A 19,837-nucleotide genomic window follows, 5' to 3' on the forward strand; every position below is an offset into this window, starting at 1 on the left:
ACCAACAAATGCACTACCCAATGATGATGCAAAGGCTATATCACAATCTGCAGACCCATCTTCATCTAGTGACAATGAGGAGAATGCCAATGATACAAGTTCACTTGGTGATTTCCATGTCAATGATGAAGATGTTGGCATGGCAGGTAATGATGAAAATATTGCACAAGTTGCAATTCCTTAAGGTAATAATCAAAATGATTTAAACAATAATTTAACAAGGTCCGATAGAAGAGCAGGCATGCATCCTAAATTTGGTGATTATGTTTTAAATGGGAAGGTTAAATATGGTATTGAAAGACATGTCAATTACTCTCAGTAAAGATAATTTCTGTTTCTCCACAAGTATTAATAAAATAAGTGAACCAAAGACTTATCATGAAGCTTGCACCAATTATCAATGGATTGCAGCCATGAATGAGGAAATGGATGCACTTAGTAGGACTGATACTTGGGATATCACTGAGTTGCCACTTGGCAGAGAACCAATAGGCTGCAAGTGGGTTTATAAAGTTAAATATAAATCTACTGGTGAGCTTGAAAGGTTTAAAGCTAGGTTGGTAGCTAAAGGATATAATCAAAGAGAGGGTATAGATTATGAGGAGACATTTTCTCCGGTGGTTAAGATTGTACCTGTTAGGATTTTAATTAATATTGCTCTTTCAAATGACTGGCCTCTTTTTCAATTAGATGTTAATAATGCTTTTCTATATGGTAATCTTAAAGAAGAAGTCTATATGACTTTACCTCCTGGATTTTTTTCTGGAAATGATCACAGAGTGTGTAAATTGAAAAAATCATTGTATGGGGCTTAAACAAGCCCCAAGACAATGGAATGAAAAACTTTGTTCTGTTTTAATTCAAAATGGGTTTAAGCAAAGTAAAAGCGACTATTCTTTGTTTATTAAAACTAAGAATAATGTATTCATTCTTTTATTAGTTTATGTTGATGATATAGTTTTAACAGGAAACAATATTTCTGAAATAAACAAAGTGAAAGATTTTTTAAAAACTAAGTTTCTTATTAAGGATCTTGGTGAACTTAAATACTTTTTAGGCATTGAGGTGTTAAAGACTGAGAAAGGCATTTGTCTTTCACAAAGAAAATATGCTCTTGAATTGCTTGCAGAATATGGAATGCTTGCTTGTAAACCTTCTAAGACTCCTATGGAATCTAAACTGGTAATTTCTGATCTTCCTTTGAATGATGATGATAAACCTGTTGAGAATATAACAGATTACCAGAAGCTGCTTGGAAAGCTCATATATCTGACCCATACCAGGCCTGATATATCCTATGCAGTGCAAAGTCTGAGTCAGTTTATGCATTCTCCTTATAATTCTCATTTAAAACTTGCTTTTAGATTGCTAAGGTATATTAAAGGTAGTCCAGGAACTGGTGTACATATTTCTAAAAGTCCGCATATGAATATAACTGGTTACACTGACTCGGATTGGGCTAAATGCAAGTCTACAATGAGAAGTGTAACTGGTTATGTAGTGTATATAGGGGATTCACTTGTTTCCTGGAAGAGTAAAAAGCAGTCTGTTGTATCTAGATCATCTGCTGAAGCAGAGTATAGGGCTCTTGCTTCTTTAACTTGTGAAATTATGTGGATTTCTAATTTACTTTCAGAATTAAGAATTCATGTTAAGAAACCTATCTCTTTGTATTGTGATAATAAGGCTGCAATACAGATTAGTTCAAATCCTGTTTTTCATGAAAGGACAAAACATTTTGAGTTAGATTTACACTTCATTAGGGAAAAGATTTTGAATGAATTGATTAAGCCAATTAAAATTGATTCAACAGATCAGACTGCTGATATCTTAACAAAAGGTTTATCTTTTGATCAACATGATAAGTTGGTTAAAAAACTCAATCTCTTAGACATGTTTAAACCTTAAAACTAAGGGGGTGTATTAAAAGTAATATTATAGTTTTAGTGTTTAAACATGTATGTTTTATATTCATAAGATACTTATTGTATGATTAGATAAATACAGGGACTACTCTTGGAGTTGTGAAGTACAAAGGACTCAAGATGGAAGAAGATTAAAGACAAGGACTGAAGGTTAAGTCGGTGATATCTACAAGGGGGTGGTATGCATCTTTTTAGAAGACTAATATTTATATACACACAAAACGTGTGTATATTTGCAATTCATTCAATCATTCATATTTTTTATACATTCTCTGTATTGTTCCTCTCCAGATTAGAATTCATATAATTGATCATATATCATCTAGATATTTGATCTATTTTGTTCCTGTAATCAATCAATTCATATAATAACAATAATAATCATATCTCTATATCTTGTTCTCTTTATCATTAAGGTTTGATTTCTGTTTTATATAAATCTTCAAAATCATAATAATAAAGTTCTTAATTATCACACCCCCTATTTTTAAAAATAGTTACACAATAGTTATATACAAAATTACTAAATTACCCTTAATAAACAATCACTATCGAAAAAGTTTTTATAAAATATCATATTTGCCCTTAATGAATTAATTTACACTCTAAACATTTATTTTAATTAACACTTTAAATTCTTATCTTTTATAAATTTCCACTATCACAATTACATCAACCTACACCACTTGACTCTGCCACTACCACCAATAGTACCGTCACTGACAATACTAGACCTCCGCCACATTGCAAGGGTACAATGCTCGTCAATAATAATATTAATAATGCACCTGATCAGAGGTTTATAATTGGAAGTACTAGTACTAGGGGATCTTGTTACGACCATGAAACAAGAGAGCACATATCCAATTCTTTTAGTACTGAATTCACAGTTTTGTTATAAATTAACTAAAAGAAATACCGTATGTCATAATTCAGTTTTCCATGTGTAGTAATTTATATACTGAATTCACAGTATATGTACTTGTAAGCCAATCTATGTGCCTCATGTAGATGCCAAAAACCTGCACTTTTGTATTCTTGAAACCGGGTTAAACATGATTTGTAACGAGGTAGCAATTTGGTAGGTGGGAATGCAAATTTTTGTAAATTTATGGAGCTTTTGAAGCACAAGTACAATTGCCATTTATCTTTTTGTTATTATAATTTATCAAAAATACAGAGATCCTAATGGTTGAAGAGGAAGCATTTTCGAAAATTAAAACACGAAAAATTAGTAGTGTGTTATCATCAATTACCTAAGAAACATGGAAATTCAAAAGAAGGAAAAAAAAATCATTTACCTTAAACATCACCACCAATTTCATACCAATCCAGCAGTAGCCATAGATGACCCTACATTATTATTAATTCATTAGTATGTTGGATGATAATTAGAAAGAAAAAGAAAAGGGTTGGAGATGGAGAGCAGATGAAAGACGAGAAGACGGAAGGAGTAAAAGAGGAAGAGTCGAGAAAGTATTAGAAGATATATAAAAGAGGTAAAACAGTAATTGAACCCTCTGTAGCTAAGGATTCTTTAAATGTTATCTATAAATATAATTTAGACCTAAAATATCATTATGGGTATTCCAACCACACTTTTTGGTATCTCAATCAAAAAGTGTGGGCCCTCATGTCTATAATGGTATATATGATAGAGTAAAAAGCGGACCCCTTGTTATTAATAATCTGGTTGGGTTACCAAAATCATGGTCGGGATATCAGGCGCCGAAAATATTCTTGGATGTTTTCCATCATTACAGGATTCTATATCCCTACCAAAACACGGAAAATCTTTGATATTTTGTTTTTTTATCATTACATGACTACATCATTATCCCGCGTAATACGCGTGAAGAATATATCCAACTAATGACATTTTAATGTTTTAATATACTATGTACATGCATAAGTAAAACGTACGGAGTATCAAATATTTATATGATTATTTATGAACCAATAACTCTTTACATATATGATACTAAAAATTTAATTACATTTTTTATTTAAAAGAAAGTAAAAAGTAGATGTGTATCCTTAAGCCATTCTCGCATTAAAAGCAATCGTAGAATATTTCAACTAAGTGAAATAAAAAACAATATGCCAATTACTTTCAATGAACGCCATTAAAAATAATGCTAATATCACTACAACAAATTAGTCTAATATTCATACATATTTATTATATAACCATAGATAAATGTGACAATTAAATAGTTAGTGTAGATAAAAGTTGTGATAAATTACATATGAAAATTCACGGTTAAAATTGTGGAAATTTAAAACTCCACACTTCTTAATGTGAATAATTTTCAACACACTTTTAAATGTGAACTATTATAGTTCATCAAACCTATTTTAATACACTTAAAAGTGTGAATTTTTAATTTAATATAGTTTTACGCACTTATTGGTGTAAAAAAACTTCTATAATTTATTTATGCCAACTAATAACGTAGATAATTGTTATGTTTTTACTAATATACGCAATAAGTGTCTAGTCATATAAATACACGTAATGACCATATATCTGATAAAATGTAAGAGCCCATCTTTAAATTACAAATTCTTGTAAAAGGTTGACCAATTACTTATAAAATTACTTATTGAATTAATCTATAATCTTTTATATTTTATAAAAATTGTACATGTTCATTAATTTTTTAAGTTTTTATAAGATTCAAAGTATTTTTTTTAATCACTACTTACTAACCTATTACATCTAACCACTAAGCCGATGTTTTTTTTCAAGTGATCAAACTTATTATCTATCATAAAAACTACAATTAAAAGTCTAAAATAAAACATCAAGATCCAATTAAATCATAACTTATGAATACATTAAGATTCTTTTTTTCGGTAAAGATTTTACCCTGATTAATTCGATTTTTTTATAAACTCCCTAATAATATAATATACCACTATATATATATATAAGAAATGAGATTCAAATACCCATGGTCAAAGACCTTACTAATAAGTCCTTACACACATCAAGAATTTGACATATACTTGTACGACAATAGTATGTTATGTTTTTTTATATGTATGTCAAAATCTAATATCAGATAAATAAATAAAAAGTCTTAAGCTAACTATCTCAAAAAAATATATAATAGTATTCAAATTGCTTGAAGAAAAAATTCCGAAACGTACTCAAACTATTGGTAACAACGAAAAGTTAACGTTTCATTAAGATAAATATATATGTGGATAATATATATGATATTATTAAAAATTATGCACCTTATGCATCATTATGTAGATAAGATAATAATTTTTTTTAAATATAGCAAGAAAAATTAATCACATTTAAGCACCCAAAGAAAAATTAAATAATAAATAACTATCTAAGTTTTCTTAAGTTATACGGAGTATTCAATTTTCTTTTATTGTTTTTATTATTTTTAAACAGCTATACGGAGTATTCAATTAATCGAAAAAGAAAGAATTTTATATAACTTAATGTAAATGTAAATGACTTATATGGTATGCAATAATTTAGTATTTAATTAGTAAAGAGAATAAATTTAAAAAAGGATTCATATGGATCCTTTAAAAATGATGAAAAACAAAGGACTAATCTCAGCCCTTGGATCAACCATCATCAAAATCTCATCAAACATGATTGGTTACTCCGGTGAATTACTCCGGCGATTGTGCAATCATATTTGATTGGTCTAGCCAATCAAGCTTGATTGGTTACTCCGGCGACATTGTCCAATCATGTTTGATTGGTCAAGCCAATCAAGCTTGATTGGTTACTCCGGCGAATTACTCCAGCGACATTGTCCAATCATATTTGATTGGTCAAGCCAATCAAGCTTGATTGGTTACTCCGGCGGCGATCCAAGAGATGGTGGATTCTGATTTTCTGGCGACACTGATTTTTCCGGCGAGCTCAAAAACAGTGTTTATTGGATAAGGTTTGTGCGGAATGTGTTTTTGAGTGTTTTGGTACAAGTTTCATGCATTAATTCGAAGAAGCAACACAGCTATAGTGTTTTTAATTTTTCCGGTGAGTTTTTCAAGTTTTCCGGCGAGTATAGATCGGATTAATTTCCGGTCAGGGTTTGTTCGCGGTGTGATTGTGAGTGTTTTGGTAGAAGTGTGATGTTCTAATTCGAAGGAACGAAGGATATATCGGCGTTTGAAGTTTTCCGGCGAAGTTTGTTGCTTTTTCCGACGGTTGTATCGCCGGAGAAGAAGGAGGAGGAGTTGGTCGCTGTCGCCGGTCAGAGATAAAGGTGGAGATGGCGGTGGTTCAAGATCCCGTCGCCGGAAAAGCAGGGAGAGAGAGAGGCAGATTGTGTGTGTGTGTGTTGGGGGGAAGGAGACGACAGGGAAGGGGAGGGATATCAAGGGTTGGGATTTATTTTTGAGGGGATAATCCAATGGCCAAAATTTGTCCTCTAGTTTCCAAAGAAAATTTAAGACTCAAATGAACAAAGTTCATGTGATGTAAGCTAACAATCCAAGAGTTATAATTTAATTTTGATTCTCATTTAAGGGTTATAGTTTTTTTAAAAATGAATTTAGGGAGTTGTTTTATAATTATTGGGAGATTCAATATCCAAACCAAATTAGCACGTTAGTACTAGTTTATCCTTTTTACCCGAAAATTGCCACGTTACTCAAAAAGTACTCATATCTTGATGTTTTGTTTCTTCATCGTTACATACATGATCCCAAGTAGTCTTATATATATGTACGTTACATGTTAGGAACTTGTTTTGTCCTGGTTCCTAAATGGTTAGTGGCTTAAATCTTCAATATACATATCCCAGTTAGTATATCCTTGCTAACTTGTTAGAGGTAAATTATGTGGATAGGCAGCACCGAATTACTGCTCTCACATTTCGGGAATTACACTACAAGAAAAATATGAATTTACACTACAAGAAAAATATTGATTAGTGACGACTTTGCTCAGTGACGACTAAAATTTGGTCACTTATAACCTCATTTAGTTACCATTAAAAAAAAGTGGTCACTAAATTTGGCCACTAAACAAAATTAGTGGCCAAAAATTAATATTTTTTCGTCTCTAAACAAAATTAGTCACGGACATTTAGTGACGAAAAGTGACAAAAAGTGACCACTCAAAATTTGGTCACTAATTTATCATAATGACCAAATTTTCGTCACTAATTTTGTTTAGTGACCAAATTTTGGTCATTATGATAAATTAGTTACCAAATTTTAAGTCGTCACTTTTCGTCACTAAAGGTTCGTGACTAATTTTGTTTAGAGACGAAAAAAGGTTATTTTTTGGCCACTAATTTTGTTTATAGGCCAAATTTAGTGATCACTTTTTCTTAATGGTAACTAAATTAGGATATTAGTGACCAAATTTTAGTCGTCACTAAGTAAAGTCGTCACTAATCAACATTTTTCTTGTAGTGTTAGCATATACATTTTGATAAATTTCAGGATAAAAATGGATTTTTCTTTTCTTCACTAATTTATTGCAGTACCGAATATTTTCCTCAAACTATAAGGTTTAAATTGTTGGCCTTAAAATGGCTAAGACAGTCTCCAACAGTCAAAGTGATACCGACATTAAGAGTGTTTTGCACCGGACTTAGGCGTGAACACGGTTGCATGGTTTGCACGAACGACAAGGTAAGGGCTTCGTCGTGGTTAACTTAATGTGGTTAATGGGATTCTTTTCTTTCGAATTCTAATGGATATAATCGGGTTTAAAATTAGGTTTCAATGTAAAATGTTAGAAGTAAATTAAAATGGTTAATGCGAAATTTGATATGACAGTTTTATTAAAAGTGAGTTACGTGGATAAGTGAATCGTATGGTAAGAAATGATTTAATAAGATTAGCTCTAGATCATTGACATACTATCATCTTTTATTGGAATTTTCAACATGCATGTTACAATTATTTTTAAATTGACTTTATGAAATGAGACTTATCAGAGTAGATCCCAAGAAGCTTTCAAATGTTGATCTTTCAAGATAAACTAGTTTTAGTCTGTCTAATAGTCAACTTAGATACCAAGTCCATTATGTGTTTTATTTCTCTATTTCCACTTTCTCATGCATGCTTCACATCTTTCACACTATTAAACCACACATATGGGCAACTTTTGTCAACACGAAGCAAAAGAAACATATGGTATATGCAACCATCATTATTACATCATGAATTACTATCCAGAAAAGCACTAGAAATGTGCATAAATATGATGCGCGAGGATTCTTTCAGACGCTTCAACTTGACTAGTGAAATCATAATTTTCAAAAAAAATTAAAGAAATCATGACTTTTGAATTAAGACTGAAAGATTAAAATTCAAAGATTAAAATATTAAATCTTGATATTTAATTTTAATACATACAAATTAAGGTCGAGATTTTTTTAATATGACCCCTTAACTTATTTCTAACTTGAGAGACCTCCCCCTCATTTGATTACAAATTTACGTACCTTTGGTTTTTTACTATTCCCTCCGTCTTATTTTAGTTGTCATGTTGAATAATTTTGACCGTAAATAACTTTGTTTGTACTATATGTTAGTTGATGAAACTTATATCGACGGAAAGGACATTAAAAACTTAATCCATTCATATATTTTATATCAAGTGTTACATGACGCAAACAAAGTTATTTACGGTCAAAATTGGTCAACATGACAACTAAAATGAGACAGAGGGAGTAATATTCAAACTCAACGTTGGATATATGTTAAGACAACTAATTATTGGATGGTGGAGGGCATGTTCCAATTCAAAGGTTGATAAAAAACAGTTTACGATAATCTTTCGGATTTGCATTACACTATATTGTTTAGCCCTTTGCTTAGATTCATTTGAGTTGTCAAATTTTCCTTATAGCTAGGTTCGAAGTACTAATATTATTGTTTAAGTTGACTTTCAGAGGGTTTTAAAAATTATTAAAAACGTTAATAAATATCAACAAGCGGACTTGTGAAAAATTGAAAATATGCACTTTTAATTTTGACGACATTTCATGGTCAACTAATTTGACAAAGTCAGCTTAAAACCAAGTCAAACCATACAACACAGTTTGTTCGACATCCATTATGTCCCCATGCTTTTCACACACACTATATAACTAACACCACAATTCCACAAACTAAACCACACAAACCAATCATCATGAAAACTTTCTCAGGAATCATCATCACCGTACTACTTTTCATATGTATCCTTACCGCCTCCGCACAAAACTGTGGCTGCAGCCCAGACTTGTGTTGCAGCCGCTTCGGTTTTTGTGGCAGCGATGAGGCATATTGTGGCACTGGATGCCAACAAGGGCCATGCTTTGGTCCACCTCCGACAAATGATGTATCTGTCCCTAGTATTGTCACAGATGCATTCTTTAATGGAATTGTGGACCAATCAGATGCGGGTTGTGAAGGGAAAGGGTTTTATTCTCGTGCCGCGTTCCTTGAAGCCATAGAAAATTATCCTCAGTTTGGTAGAGTTGGTTCGGAAGATGATTCAAGACGCGAGATTGCAGCTTTCTTTGCACATGTGACACATGAAACTGGACGTAAGTTTATCGATCACCTTTGCTTCTAGTAGAAATAATTACAGTATCACCATATATTACTAACCAATAACTAAAAACTTTTACGAAATTTAATTATATTAGGTATAGTAGTATGTTTTCTCGGAGTTTCCTTTGTATAATCTAGTCAATCTTTTGAAAAATTGTGGCACGAAATTGTAAGATATATACATCGATATTTCATCCACGTCCACACACATACTAAAAGATATTGACCTACAGAATGTGCGGTTAAAAACTTAGAATATATGTAAGGCTATCCGGAGTGGGGCATAATCCCCCCAAATTTCGCCCATAACTCGCCTGGAACACCATCCCTCCTCGCCATTTACGCCCCCGAACACATCCAGGCGGAATATTTCTCTCGCCCAAAACTCTCCTTCCAAATCTCCATGTCGCACAATCTTGCCCAAATCTCGCCCCCTAAACCACTTCCTCCTTTTTCCTACCAAAATTTTTTTGCCACATGGCGGATATCCCGCCCTCTTCATCTCTCCCCACTCCGTTTAGCCTAACATTCTAACAATGTCGTTACTTTTGTGTTTTTAGTTAATGGCTTGTTTTGGTAATTATTTTTTTGGTCACCAGTTATGTAGAAAAGAATTTTGAGCTATATTTCAATGTGTATATGCATTATATATATCATAGTCGGTAGTACATTTACAAAATTTTAAGTTATCTAATTCAAATATTAGTAGATGTTGTAAAAGGATCCATTAATTAATCATCTTTAATTAAGTTTGTGTGGTTTATTGAGCAGATTTTTGCTTCATTGAAGAAATAAACGGTCCTTCAAGAGACTACTGCGACGAAAACAATACTCAATATCCATGTAACCCTAACAAAGGTTACTACGGGAGAGGTCCAATCCAACTATCATGGAACTACAACTATGGACCAGCTGGGCAGAGTATCGGGTTCGACGGATTAAACAACCCCGAGACTGTGGCCACGGATCCAGTCATTTCCTTTCGAACCGCCTTGTGGTTTTGGATGAATAATGTTCAGTCACTCATAGTTTCAGGCCAAGGATTTGGATCCACCATTCGGGCTATTAATGGAATATTGGAGTGCGATGGTGGGAATCCGGACACTGTAACTTCTCGTGTCCGATACTACACCCAATACTGTGATCAACTCGGTGTTGCACCTGGTGATAACCTTCGGTGTTAGACTATACATATACATAAAATAACAGTGTATTTCTCGTCATAGATTGACACTTAAAATGAACTTCAGTTATCTGAACTTGGTACGACATATGTGTATTCGAATTCATTATTTAATGTTATAACCAATTGTTATCCTAGCATATATTCCCAGTATTTTGTGGATGTTGAATCAGCTAACATCTATAATACTCGTAATCTATAAGACTCGTAATACTTGTAATAAAATGAACTTCAGTTATCTGAACTTGGTATGACATATGTGTATTCGAATTCATTATTTAATGTTATAACCAATTGTTATCCTAGCATATATTCCCAGTATTTTGTGGATGTTGAATCAGCTAACATCTATAATACTCGTAATACTTGTAATAAAATGAACTTCAGTTATCTGAACTTGGTACGACATATGTGTATTCGAATTCATTATTTAATGTTATAACCACTTGTTATCCTAGCATATATTCCCAGTATTTTGTGGATGTTGAATCAGCTAACATCTATAATACTCGTAATACTTGTAATAAAGTTATAATACTCGTAATACTTGTAATAAAATTATTAGTATCCGTAGGATTTTGATCATTTGAAAACTAAATTTTTCGTGAAAACTAGAAAACTGTCAAAACACATTGTGTTTTGAATTTAACACAATGTGTTTTTAATATGTTTTTCGAAAACACATTATGTTAAGTTCATATCACAGTGTGTTTGAACAATTTTTTGATTTACAATTCCATAAAAAACACACCGTGATTTAAAACTTAACACAACGTATTTTAGATTATACAATAAAAACAAATTGTGTTTTATAAAAACACAATTAAAACACATCGTGTTAAATTCAGATCACAATGTGTTTTGACAGTTTTCTAGTTTTCACAAAAAATTTAGTTTTCAAATGAACATTTCACCCGTATTATATACCAATAAATTTGAGAAGATATATTTTAAACTATAAGGCTATTTCAACATCTTCCTTTCAACATGATTATATAATGTTAATCGCCAGTATGATAGGTACAGGAGCACACTCGTGTCATACCTGGAAAGAAGAAGCCTAAATCAAATTTCGTCGAAGTGCGGACTTTTTTGCACATTTACAGGAGCTTTGATCGAATGTGGATGCTTCTTATATTAGTGTTTCAGGTCTATAGTTACATCATATAGTTTTCTATGAATCTCTCCCTTTCTAAGATCAGTCTCACATAATTTTTGTTCTCCTTTTTAGGCTATGGTAATCATTGCATGGCACGGAGATGAATCTATATTTGGAATGTTTGATGACGATGTCTTTGAAAGTATTTTGAGCATATTCATTACTTCAGCTGTCCTTAATTTTTTCCAAGGTAAGTTTTTCTGCTGTTTAGAAGATTGTATGACACTCAAAAAAAGGAAGAGATTATGGGCGATTTTTAATCCGTTTGACTGATTTGACCAGCTCCCCTTTTAGCTGAATTTTAATTTTTTTCCACTCACTCATTCAGAAGTGAATGGGTCAAATTTGATACATCTACATTTTCCAATGGCAACTCTGTTTTTGGGTGCCTAAGATTTGTGTTTTTCTTGCTCATTTTGTTCTGCAGCTTCTTTAGATGTAATCCTTAGCTTCAATGCTTGGAGGAGCTTGGAACGTACTCAGATACTTCGCTATGTCCTTAAAAGTTTAATTTATAAAAGACATATAAGGCAACATTCACATGCTTGGCTATTTCAACTTAACCATATATACAACTATATCACTAACATTTTTAACCCATAATCATTGAACTTTTTTTCTTTTAAAACTTTATTAATGGTGTTTAATTTTCTATATTTCCACTTTCTCATCATCCTTCACATCTTTGACACTATTAAACCATATATATGGGCAACTTTTGTCAACACGAAGCAATAAAAGAAATATATGGGATGCAACCATCATTATTACGTGAGAAATTACTATCCAGAAAAGCACTAGAAATATAATATGCATACATTTGATTATTACAAATCTACGTACCTTTGGTATTTTACTAATATGCAAACTCAGATTATATGTAGTGAGAAGCCGATAATTATACGTATTGAGAAGCCCCTGTTAAGACAACTAAATAACTACCTTCATTATTGGATGGTGCAGGCCGGAGGGCATGTTTCAATTCGAAAGTTGCTAAGCTAGAACCGTTTATGATAATGTGGATGTTCTATTATTCTATATATACATATTATGGGGATGTGTATATATATAGTGAAAAGTTATTTTGAGAAACTTTTTTTTTTGCGAGAATCTTTGAGAACTTTTCAAATCTAGCCCAACCGATTATTATTCTTTACATAAAAATTGTTTTTTGATTGTGTTCTGAATAACTTATGTGTAATTTTGAAGTTTATAATTGTGTGGAGGCATGGATTATCATCTGTTATACAATTATGTGGAGATTTGGATTCTTGATCACATATGTACGTATATTGCTATATATATATATAGGGGTGAGTTATTTTGAGAACTTCTAAAAAAAAAACTCAAGAACCATTCTGGACCACACATTTTTTTCCTTTTTCTCTCTCTTCAATTAAATAATAAAAGTCACTCAAATCATTCAAAATGTTCTAACTCACAAACCGTAAATCGTTAGACGAAACAAAAAGCATGGGTAGTCTTAAAATTTCGTCCTCTTTCATTAGAGATCCAATTCGATATACTTTTGACGACTTTTTAATTTTCGTTTTCTTTTTGGTAATTACACATAACTTACACATGTATAGGTTAAACTTACATATGTGTAGGTTGAACAAAAATTATGATTCGGAACGGGCTTCGCCCTTAAGGATATTCATAAACCAAAGCTAGTGGGGGTGATAGGTCATAGAGGGTGATAAGTCATAGGGTGATAGGTCATAGAGGGTGATAGGTCATAGGGGGTGACCAGTGAGGTGTGATCTACCTAACGGGCTCCGCCCTTAGCCGCTATTCCTTCGTCATGGACTGACGGGCTCCCTCCTTGGCTACCATGGCTCTGCCATGGATTGACAGGCTCCGCCCTTGGCCTTCATTGTTTTGTACATATGTTCATTTACTAATTTACATATGAAAACAATGATCTTACACATGTGTAGGATGAACGCGATAGGAAAAAAAAACAAAAATTAAAAAGTCGTCAAAATCATATCGAATTGGATCTCTAATGAGATGACGAAATTTTAAGATTACCCATGCTTTTTGTTTCGTCTAACGATTTACGGTTTGTAAGATAAAGCATTTTAAATGATTTGAGTGAATTTTCTTATTTAATGGAAGAGAGATAAAATATAAGTAAATGAGTAGTCCAGAATTGTTCTCGTGTTCTTTTTTATTTGTGAGTTCTCAAATAAACCTTCCTTTATATATATATATATATATTATAGGGATGGTTATATAAGTCTGTTAGGTACCTAAGCTTAAATGTGAAAAACTCACATACTAATTTTTTAACTTCATAAAATTCATGAAGACCAAACATGTATTCATTAAACAAAAATTATTATAAAATAATATTTTGAGATATTTCACACCTAAACTTAGATGTCGAATAACTTTATATTTACTTTGTCTTATATTATTTATTTTATTATCACAACATCATATCAAATTTAATTTTAAAAAAAAAAAACAAACATTTAAATCAAAACTCTTCCACAGAAGAGATTTAGTATTTTATTTTATGTAATCTTTCAGATTTGCATTACGCTGTATTGTTTAGCCTTGTGTTTAAGTTTTTCTTACAGGTTCGAATTACCAATATTGTTTAAGTTGACTTTCAGAGGGTTTTAATAAAATATTTAAATAGTTAATAAATGTCAACAAGCGGACTTGTGAAAATTTGAAAATAAGCACTTTTAATTTTGACGACATTTCATGGTCAACTAGTTTGACAAAGTCAGCTTAAAACCAAGTCAAACCATACAACACTGTTTATTCGACATCCATTATGTCCCCACGCTTTTCACACACACTATATAACTAACACCACAATTCCACAAACTAAACCACACAAACCAATCATCATGAAAACTTTCTCAGGAATCATCATCACCGTACTACTTTTCATATGCATCCTCACCGCCTCCGCACAAAACTGTGGCTGCAGCCCAGACTTGTGTTGCAGCCGCTTCGGTTTTTGTGGCAGCGATGAGGCATATTGTGGCACTGGATGCCAACAAGGGCCATGCTTTGGTCCACCTCCGACAAATGATGTATCTGTCCCTAGTATTGTCACAGATGCATTCTTTAATGGAATTGTGGACCAATCAGATGCGGGTTGTGAAGGGAAAGGGTTTTATTCTCGTGCCGCGTTCCTTGAAGCCATAGAAAATTATCCTCAGTTTGGTAGAGTTGGTTCGGAAGATGATTCAAGACGCGAGATTGCAGCTTTCTTTGCACATGTGACACATGAAACTGGACGTAAGTTTATCGATCAGTTTCTATTTTGGTAGACTAATTACATTATTAACCAATATAACTAAAACATGTGTTGATGTTGTAAAAGGATCCATTAATTACTCATCTTTAATTAAGTTTGTGTGGTTTATTGAGCAGATTTTTGCTACATCGAAGAAATAAATGGTCCTTCAAGAGACTACTGCGATGAAAACAATACTCAATATCCATGTAACCCTAACAAAGGTTACTACGGGAGAGGTCCAATCCAACTATCATGGAACTACAACTATGGACCAGCTGGGCAGAGTATCGGGTTTGACGGATTAAACAATCCCGAGACTGTGGCCACAGATCCAGTAATTTCCTTTCGAACCGCCTTGTGGTTTTGGATGAATAATGTTCAATCACTCATAGTTTCAGGCCAAGGATTTGGATCCACCATTCGGGCTATTAATGGAATGGAGTGTGATGGTGGAAATTCTGATACCGTAACTTCTCGTGTCCGGTACTACACCCAATACTGTGATCAACTCGGTGTTGCACCTGGTGATAACCTTCGGTGTTAGACTATATATACGTGAAATAACTGTGTATTGATTTGACATTGAAAATGAACTCCAATTATCTGAACTTGGTACAACGTATGCGTATTAGAATTCATTAATTGATGTTACACTTTTTGTTATCCTAGCATATATTCCCGGTATTTTGTAGATGTTAAATCAGTTAACATCTATTAAAATACTTGTAGAATTATGTGAAATCCCATAAAAAGTTTTTAGCAAGAACGGTCAACAACTACAGCAAATTCAAGGGATTAAATTAAAAAAATCAAGCAAATAACAGATTAAAATAAATACAAATCAAGTAAATAACTCACCAACCGTCAAGCGGGGTTCTATTCCCCCGTGGAGGATCACCATGTCCATCACCATCATGTCTGCTAAGATCCACGTCTATCATCTAAAAATTAAAATGCAACAATACAAACTAGTGTCATCAAGATCTATAAAAACACAACCTAATAAAAATATTACCAACTTAAAAGTAAAACACAACTCGATATATATATATATATATATATTGATTTGAATTAATGTCTTATTACTTATTACAAATCATGATTGATATTCAATTGGATTCGTCACTAGAATAATTGTATGTAGCCTTATCACGACAGGCAACATAAACAGCTTCATTGTTGAGTTCCATTTCGGATGTATCACTATTAGGATCATCGCGCGGGTTACGGTTGATTTCTTTGTGTGTTTTAATTTTGAAATAAGGGTTTTGTTTACCAAATAAATATGGCGGGTGTTTTGAGTGTTTTCATCGGAGAAATCGATATAGCAATAATAAAAAAAAATAAATTCTACAGCAAGAACATTGTCTTTGCATAATGTTTATGATATATTTTTTGTTTTTTTAATATTGAGTAGTTATTAATACTCTTTTATAATCTTAATCTTAATATATACTATAAGACAATTAAATATCTTATAAAACAGTTAAAGTAATGACTTATTAACCAATCAATTCGCTCAATTTTATCAAATTGACTTTCGCTTATCTCATCATTTAATTTAGTTATAATTAAAAAATCCTACTAACCATTATCCAAATGTATTACTCCGTATTATATTAGTATTTGTAGAAAAAGTTTCATTAATTTGCAATTTTTTTTTGTTTTTCATTATTAATTTATACTTTTTAGCATTGAATACTTAATTTATATTTATTTTAACCATCAACTTGAGAGAATTTTAAAAAAAAATCTCATTTAATTAATTAAAAAAATTTCAACATATGAAATATTATCTACAATTTTTTTTTCAAAAGATAAAATAAATATATGTGTTCAATGTTCAAGAAGTATATTCTTTTAAATTTGTTTTTACTTACATTTTTTTACAGTTAAACATTTATCTTAGCTTTAAAATATTATAGACAATCCGCGTAATCACATCTCTCGATTTTCTCAAATTTTCAAGTTTGACTTTTCTTGACTTTTTAGTATATAAATATAATAAACTTTGTTATATATTTAAACTTTATTAACAAAATTTTCTCCCTTTTATGTATTAGTTTTGCGTATTAATGTTTAAAGTTATAATTGTCACTCAAATCAAGAGTCCTAATTGTTATCAAAGAATATAAAAACAATCATAATTGTTATCTAATTATCATAGAACATGTGATTGAAAATAAACTTTTTCGTGTTATGAACCCGCATCATAATTAAAAACATATAGCTAAATGTCAAGTACGGCATTATAAGTATGTTTATATTTTAATTCTTAGTTATAATTCATAATAATATCACATTATGAGTAGAACTGGTTTCAATAATTGTACAATAGATGAATTATTGTAGTATGTGTCTGGTGTAACGATTACTGCAAACAATTTCATTAACATCTCTCAGCTAATAATGACAGTGACGAACCTATGATTATTATACAACAACTTGCAAAATATAACACTTGGAATCGTCTATCTTCAAAATTATAAACTTTTATGACTTAAATGTATGAAGATTTAATATTGATAATATTGTAAGCTCCGTGTCCAGCCTAAAATCTAGTTTTAACTATATAATTTGTTAGGTCCAGATTTACTGGACTCACTCCAGACATAACTACTGGAGCCTTCTGAAGATTTGTCCAGAAATTATGTGAAGACCAGTGAACAACTTACTTGTATAGAAATCTGGATTCCACCAGATTTGTTCACTGGACTTTACTCCAGTCAAGATCTTTCCACTGAAGAACATTCTCATTGAAGTCGAAGACTGAAGTCTGAAGAAAGAAGTCTGACAAATAGCGGAGCTCACTGGAAGACTTACCAGATCTCCTAACTGGAGTGCTTATCAGTGTTCTAGACCTTACAAGTCTGAATACTGATTACGAGGAATTGACTTTATGCTTTTACAATCCATTTATCTTTTGTTAAAAACCTTACACGCATGTAAAGGTGGTTGGTTAATTAGAAGACAAGTCACTATCATGTGACTTTATTCTTGTACTTTAATTAATGCTTTTAAGGAATTAATGTAATTTCCTTAAATGCATGTAACCATATTTGTACGGCAAAAAGAATATTATATTTATTCTTTTTGCCTATAAATACCAAGTCACTTCCTCGTCCAAATTATATACTTTTGCAATTTGGTGTCTTTGCTCAAATACTCTCGATCTAAACAGTCATACTTCACAACTTTAAGTATTTCGATCAAAGAGTTTATTTAGCAAAGATTAGATCACTTGTATTTCATAGGTTGTTTAGATACTTACTTTGTAATATCTTGTTCCGCAACAACCTTGTATTTTATTTAACATCAATAAATAAAATACACTTGAAAATTACATTGTGTCTCACCATTTACTTATTTGCTTATCTTTATATTGCTTAAGTACGTATTACGTTATATATATATTCTTGCATTTATATTAATCGTAATACTAGTCCAATCTAGTGCTTACTTGACATTTAATACTAGTCATCTCTAGTGATTACTTGAGTTGTTATTCTACACTTGTGGGTTAAACCATCGAGTGAGGGACTTCACAATTGGTATCAGAGCAGAAGGCTAACATACTTGCCTAGATCTGCATTCTCTCGAATGCCAACCTAGAGAATACACAAGGAAACCCTTTAAATGTTGGACCTCCACCCATAAATGAATTTGAACAAACCAATGACCAGGCTAACAATAATCCACCACCACCACCTCCTATTCCTGCTTCTCCACACGTGCATGTGCATTACTCGAATACTCCTGTTCCCAAATTTAGTGGGAATGGTGATGAATTTGGCACGTGGAAGGCTAGGATGTTATTACATGTTACTGGTATTGAAAGGAACATGCTTAAATTTTTAAATGAAGGACCCTATATTCCTAGAAGTCCTCTCAATCCACTTCTTGATCCAACTGGAGCAAGATCTGGGAGGGAAAAGAGAGAGGAACATTGGTCTGAAGAGGAAAGGAGACTTGTCAATATTGACACTACTTTAAAAGTCATGATCCTTGGGGCCGTTCCTGAAGCTCTAATTCCTACACTAGTGCTTTATCCCAGTGCCAAAAGCATGTGGGATGAACTAGTGAACCAGTATAAAGGTGGTGATGATACTATTGTTACCAAAAAAGTGGCTTTAAATAAGAAGTACGAGTCATTTTTTGCCCTACCCAATGAATCATTAACTGGTACCTACACCAGATTTATGTCTATCATAAACCAGTTAAGAGGGCTTGGGGTAGAGAAGGACAAGGACATACTTCTTGAAAAATTTTGTGATATTCTTCCTTTAAAATGGTCTCATATGATCGTGGTCTTGAGACAAGGTAAAACCTTGCATTCCCATACTCTGTCATCTTTGTACGGAGCCTTCAGATTCACTAAAGAGAATCAAGCCCAGAGAATTGAGGCAGAAAAAGATGCTATTAATCATGCTTCCAGTAGTTCCCCTGTGGTTAGTAATACTGAACCACCCCGTGTAGCATTAATGTCTTCCGAGAATGTATTTTCTATGAAGAAGATGATGTCTGAATTAATGGATTCTGGAGTCATGAATAATATCTCTCCAGATTATGATGAAACTGATAGTGATGATCTCATGGCTATGATGGCTAAAACGTTTAACCGTTTCAAAGCCAGAGCTAACAGACCCACTGGACACACTGCACCCAGTTCTTCCACTGATAAGACCAATTTGACATGCTTTAAGTGTGGCAGAAAAGGTCATTTCATGAAAGAGTGCAAGTCAAATCAGTTTGTTTCACAATCTGGT

General features: G+C 32.3%; 2 protein-coding genes across 2 annotated transcripts; both read left to right on the forward strand.

Annotated features, from left to right (window-relative positions):
- The first annotated feature begins 9,029 nt into the window (after positions 1 to 9,029).
- Positions 9,030 to 10,784, forward strand: LOC122603288 (endochitinase EP3-like). The gene is made up of 2 exons (XM_043775957.1): positions 9,030 to 9,457; positions 10,236 to 10,784. Exons 1-2 carry the CDS (start codon positions 9,061 to 9,063, stop codon positions 10,646 to 10,648), a joined length of 810 nt encoding a protein of 269 aa, XP_043631892.1. The 5' UTR covers positions 9,030 to 9,060; the 3' UTR covers positions 10,649 to 10,784.
- Positions 10,785 to 14,634: 3,850 nt separating this feature from the next.
- Positions 14,635 to 15,679, forward strand: LOC122603990 (endochitinase EP3-like). Its single transcript, XM_043776866.1, has 2 exons — positions 14,635 to 15,070; positions 15,206 to 15,679. Exons 1-2 carry the CDS (start codon positions 14,674 to 14,676, stop codon positions 15,613 to 15,615), a joined length of 807 nt encoding a protein of 268 aa, XP_043632801.1. The 5' UTR covers positions 14,635 to 14,673; the 3' UTR covers positions 15,616 to 15,679.
- The last annotated feature ends 4,158 nt before the right edge of the window (positions 15,680 to 19,837 follow it).

Source organism: Erigeron canadensis, chromosome 6 (assembly GCF_010389155.1).
Source record: "Erigeron canadensis isolate Cc75 chromosome 6, C_canadensis_v1, whole genome shotgun sequence".
NCBI classification, from domain to species: Eukaryota; Viridiplantae; Streptophyta; class Magnoliopsida; order Asterales; family Asteraceae; genus Erigeron; species Erigeron canadensis.

Coding starts and splice junctions, on each gene's coding strand:
- LOC122603288 (XM_043775957.1), top strand. CDS start 9,061: ATGAAAACTTTCTCAGGAATCATCATCACCGTACTACTTTTCATATGT. Junction 9,458..10,235: donor TGTGACACATGAAACTGGAC/GTAAGTTTATCG, acceptor TTTATTGAGCAG/ATTTTTGCTTCATTGAAGAA.
- LOC122603990 (XM_043776866.1), top strand. CDS start 14,674: ATGAAAACTTTCTCAGGAATCATCATCACCGTACTACTTTTCATATGC. Junction 15,071..15,205: donor TGTGACACATGAAACTGGAC/GTAAGTTTATCG, acceptor TTTATTGAGCAG/ATTTTTGCTACATCGAAGAA.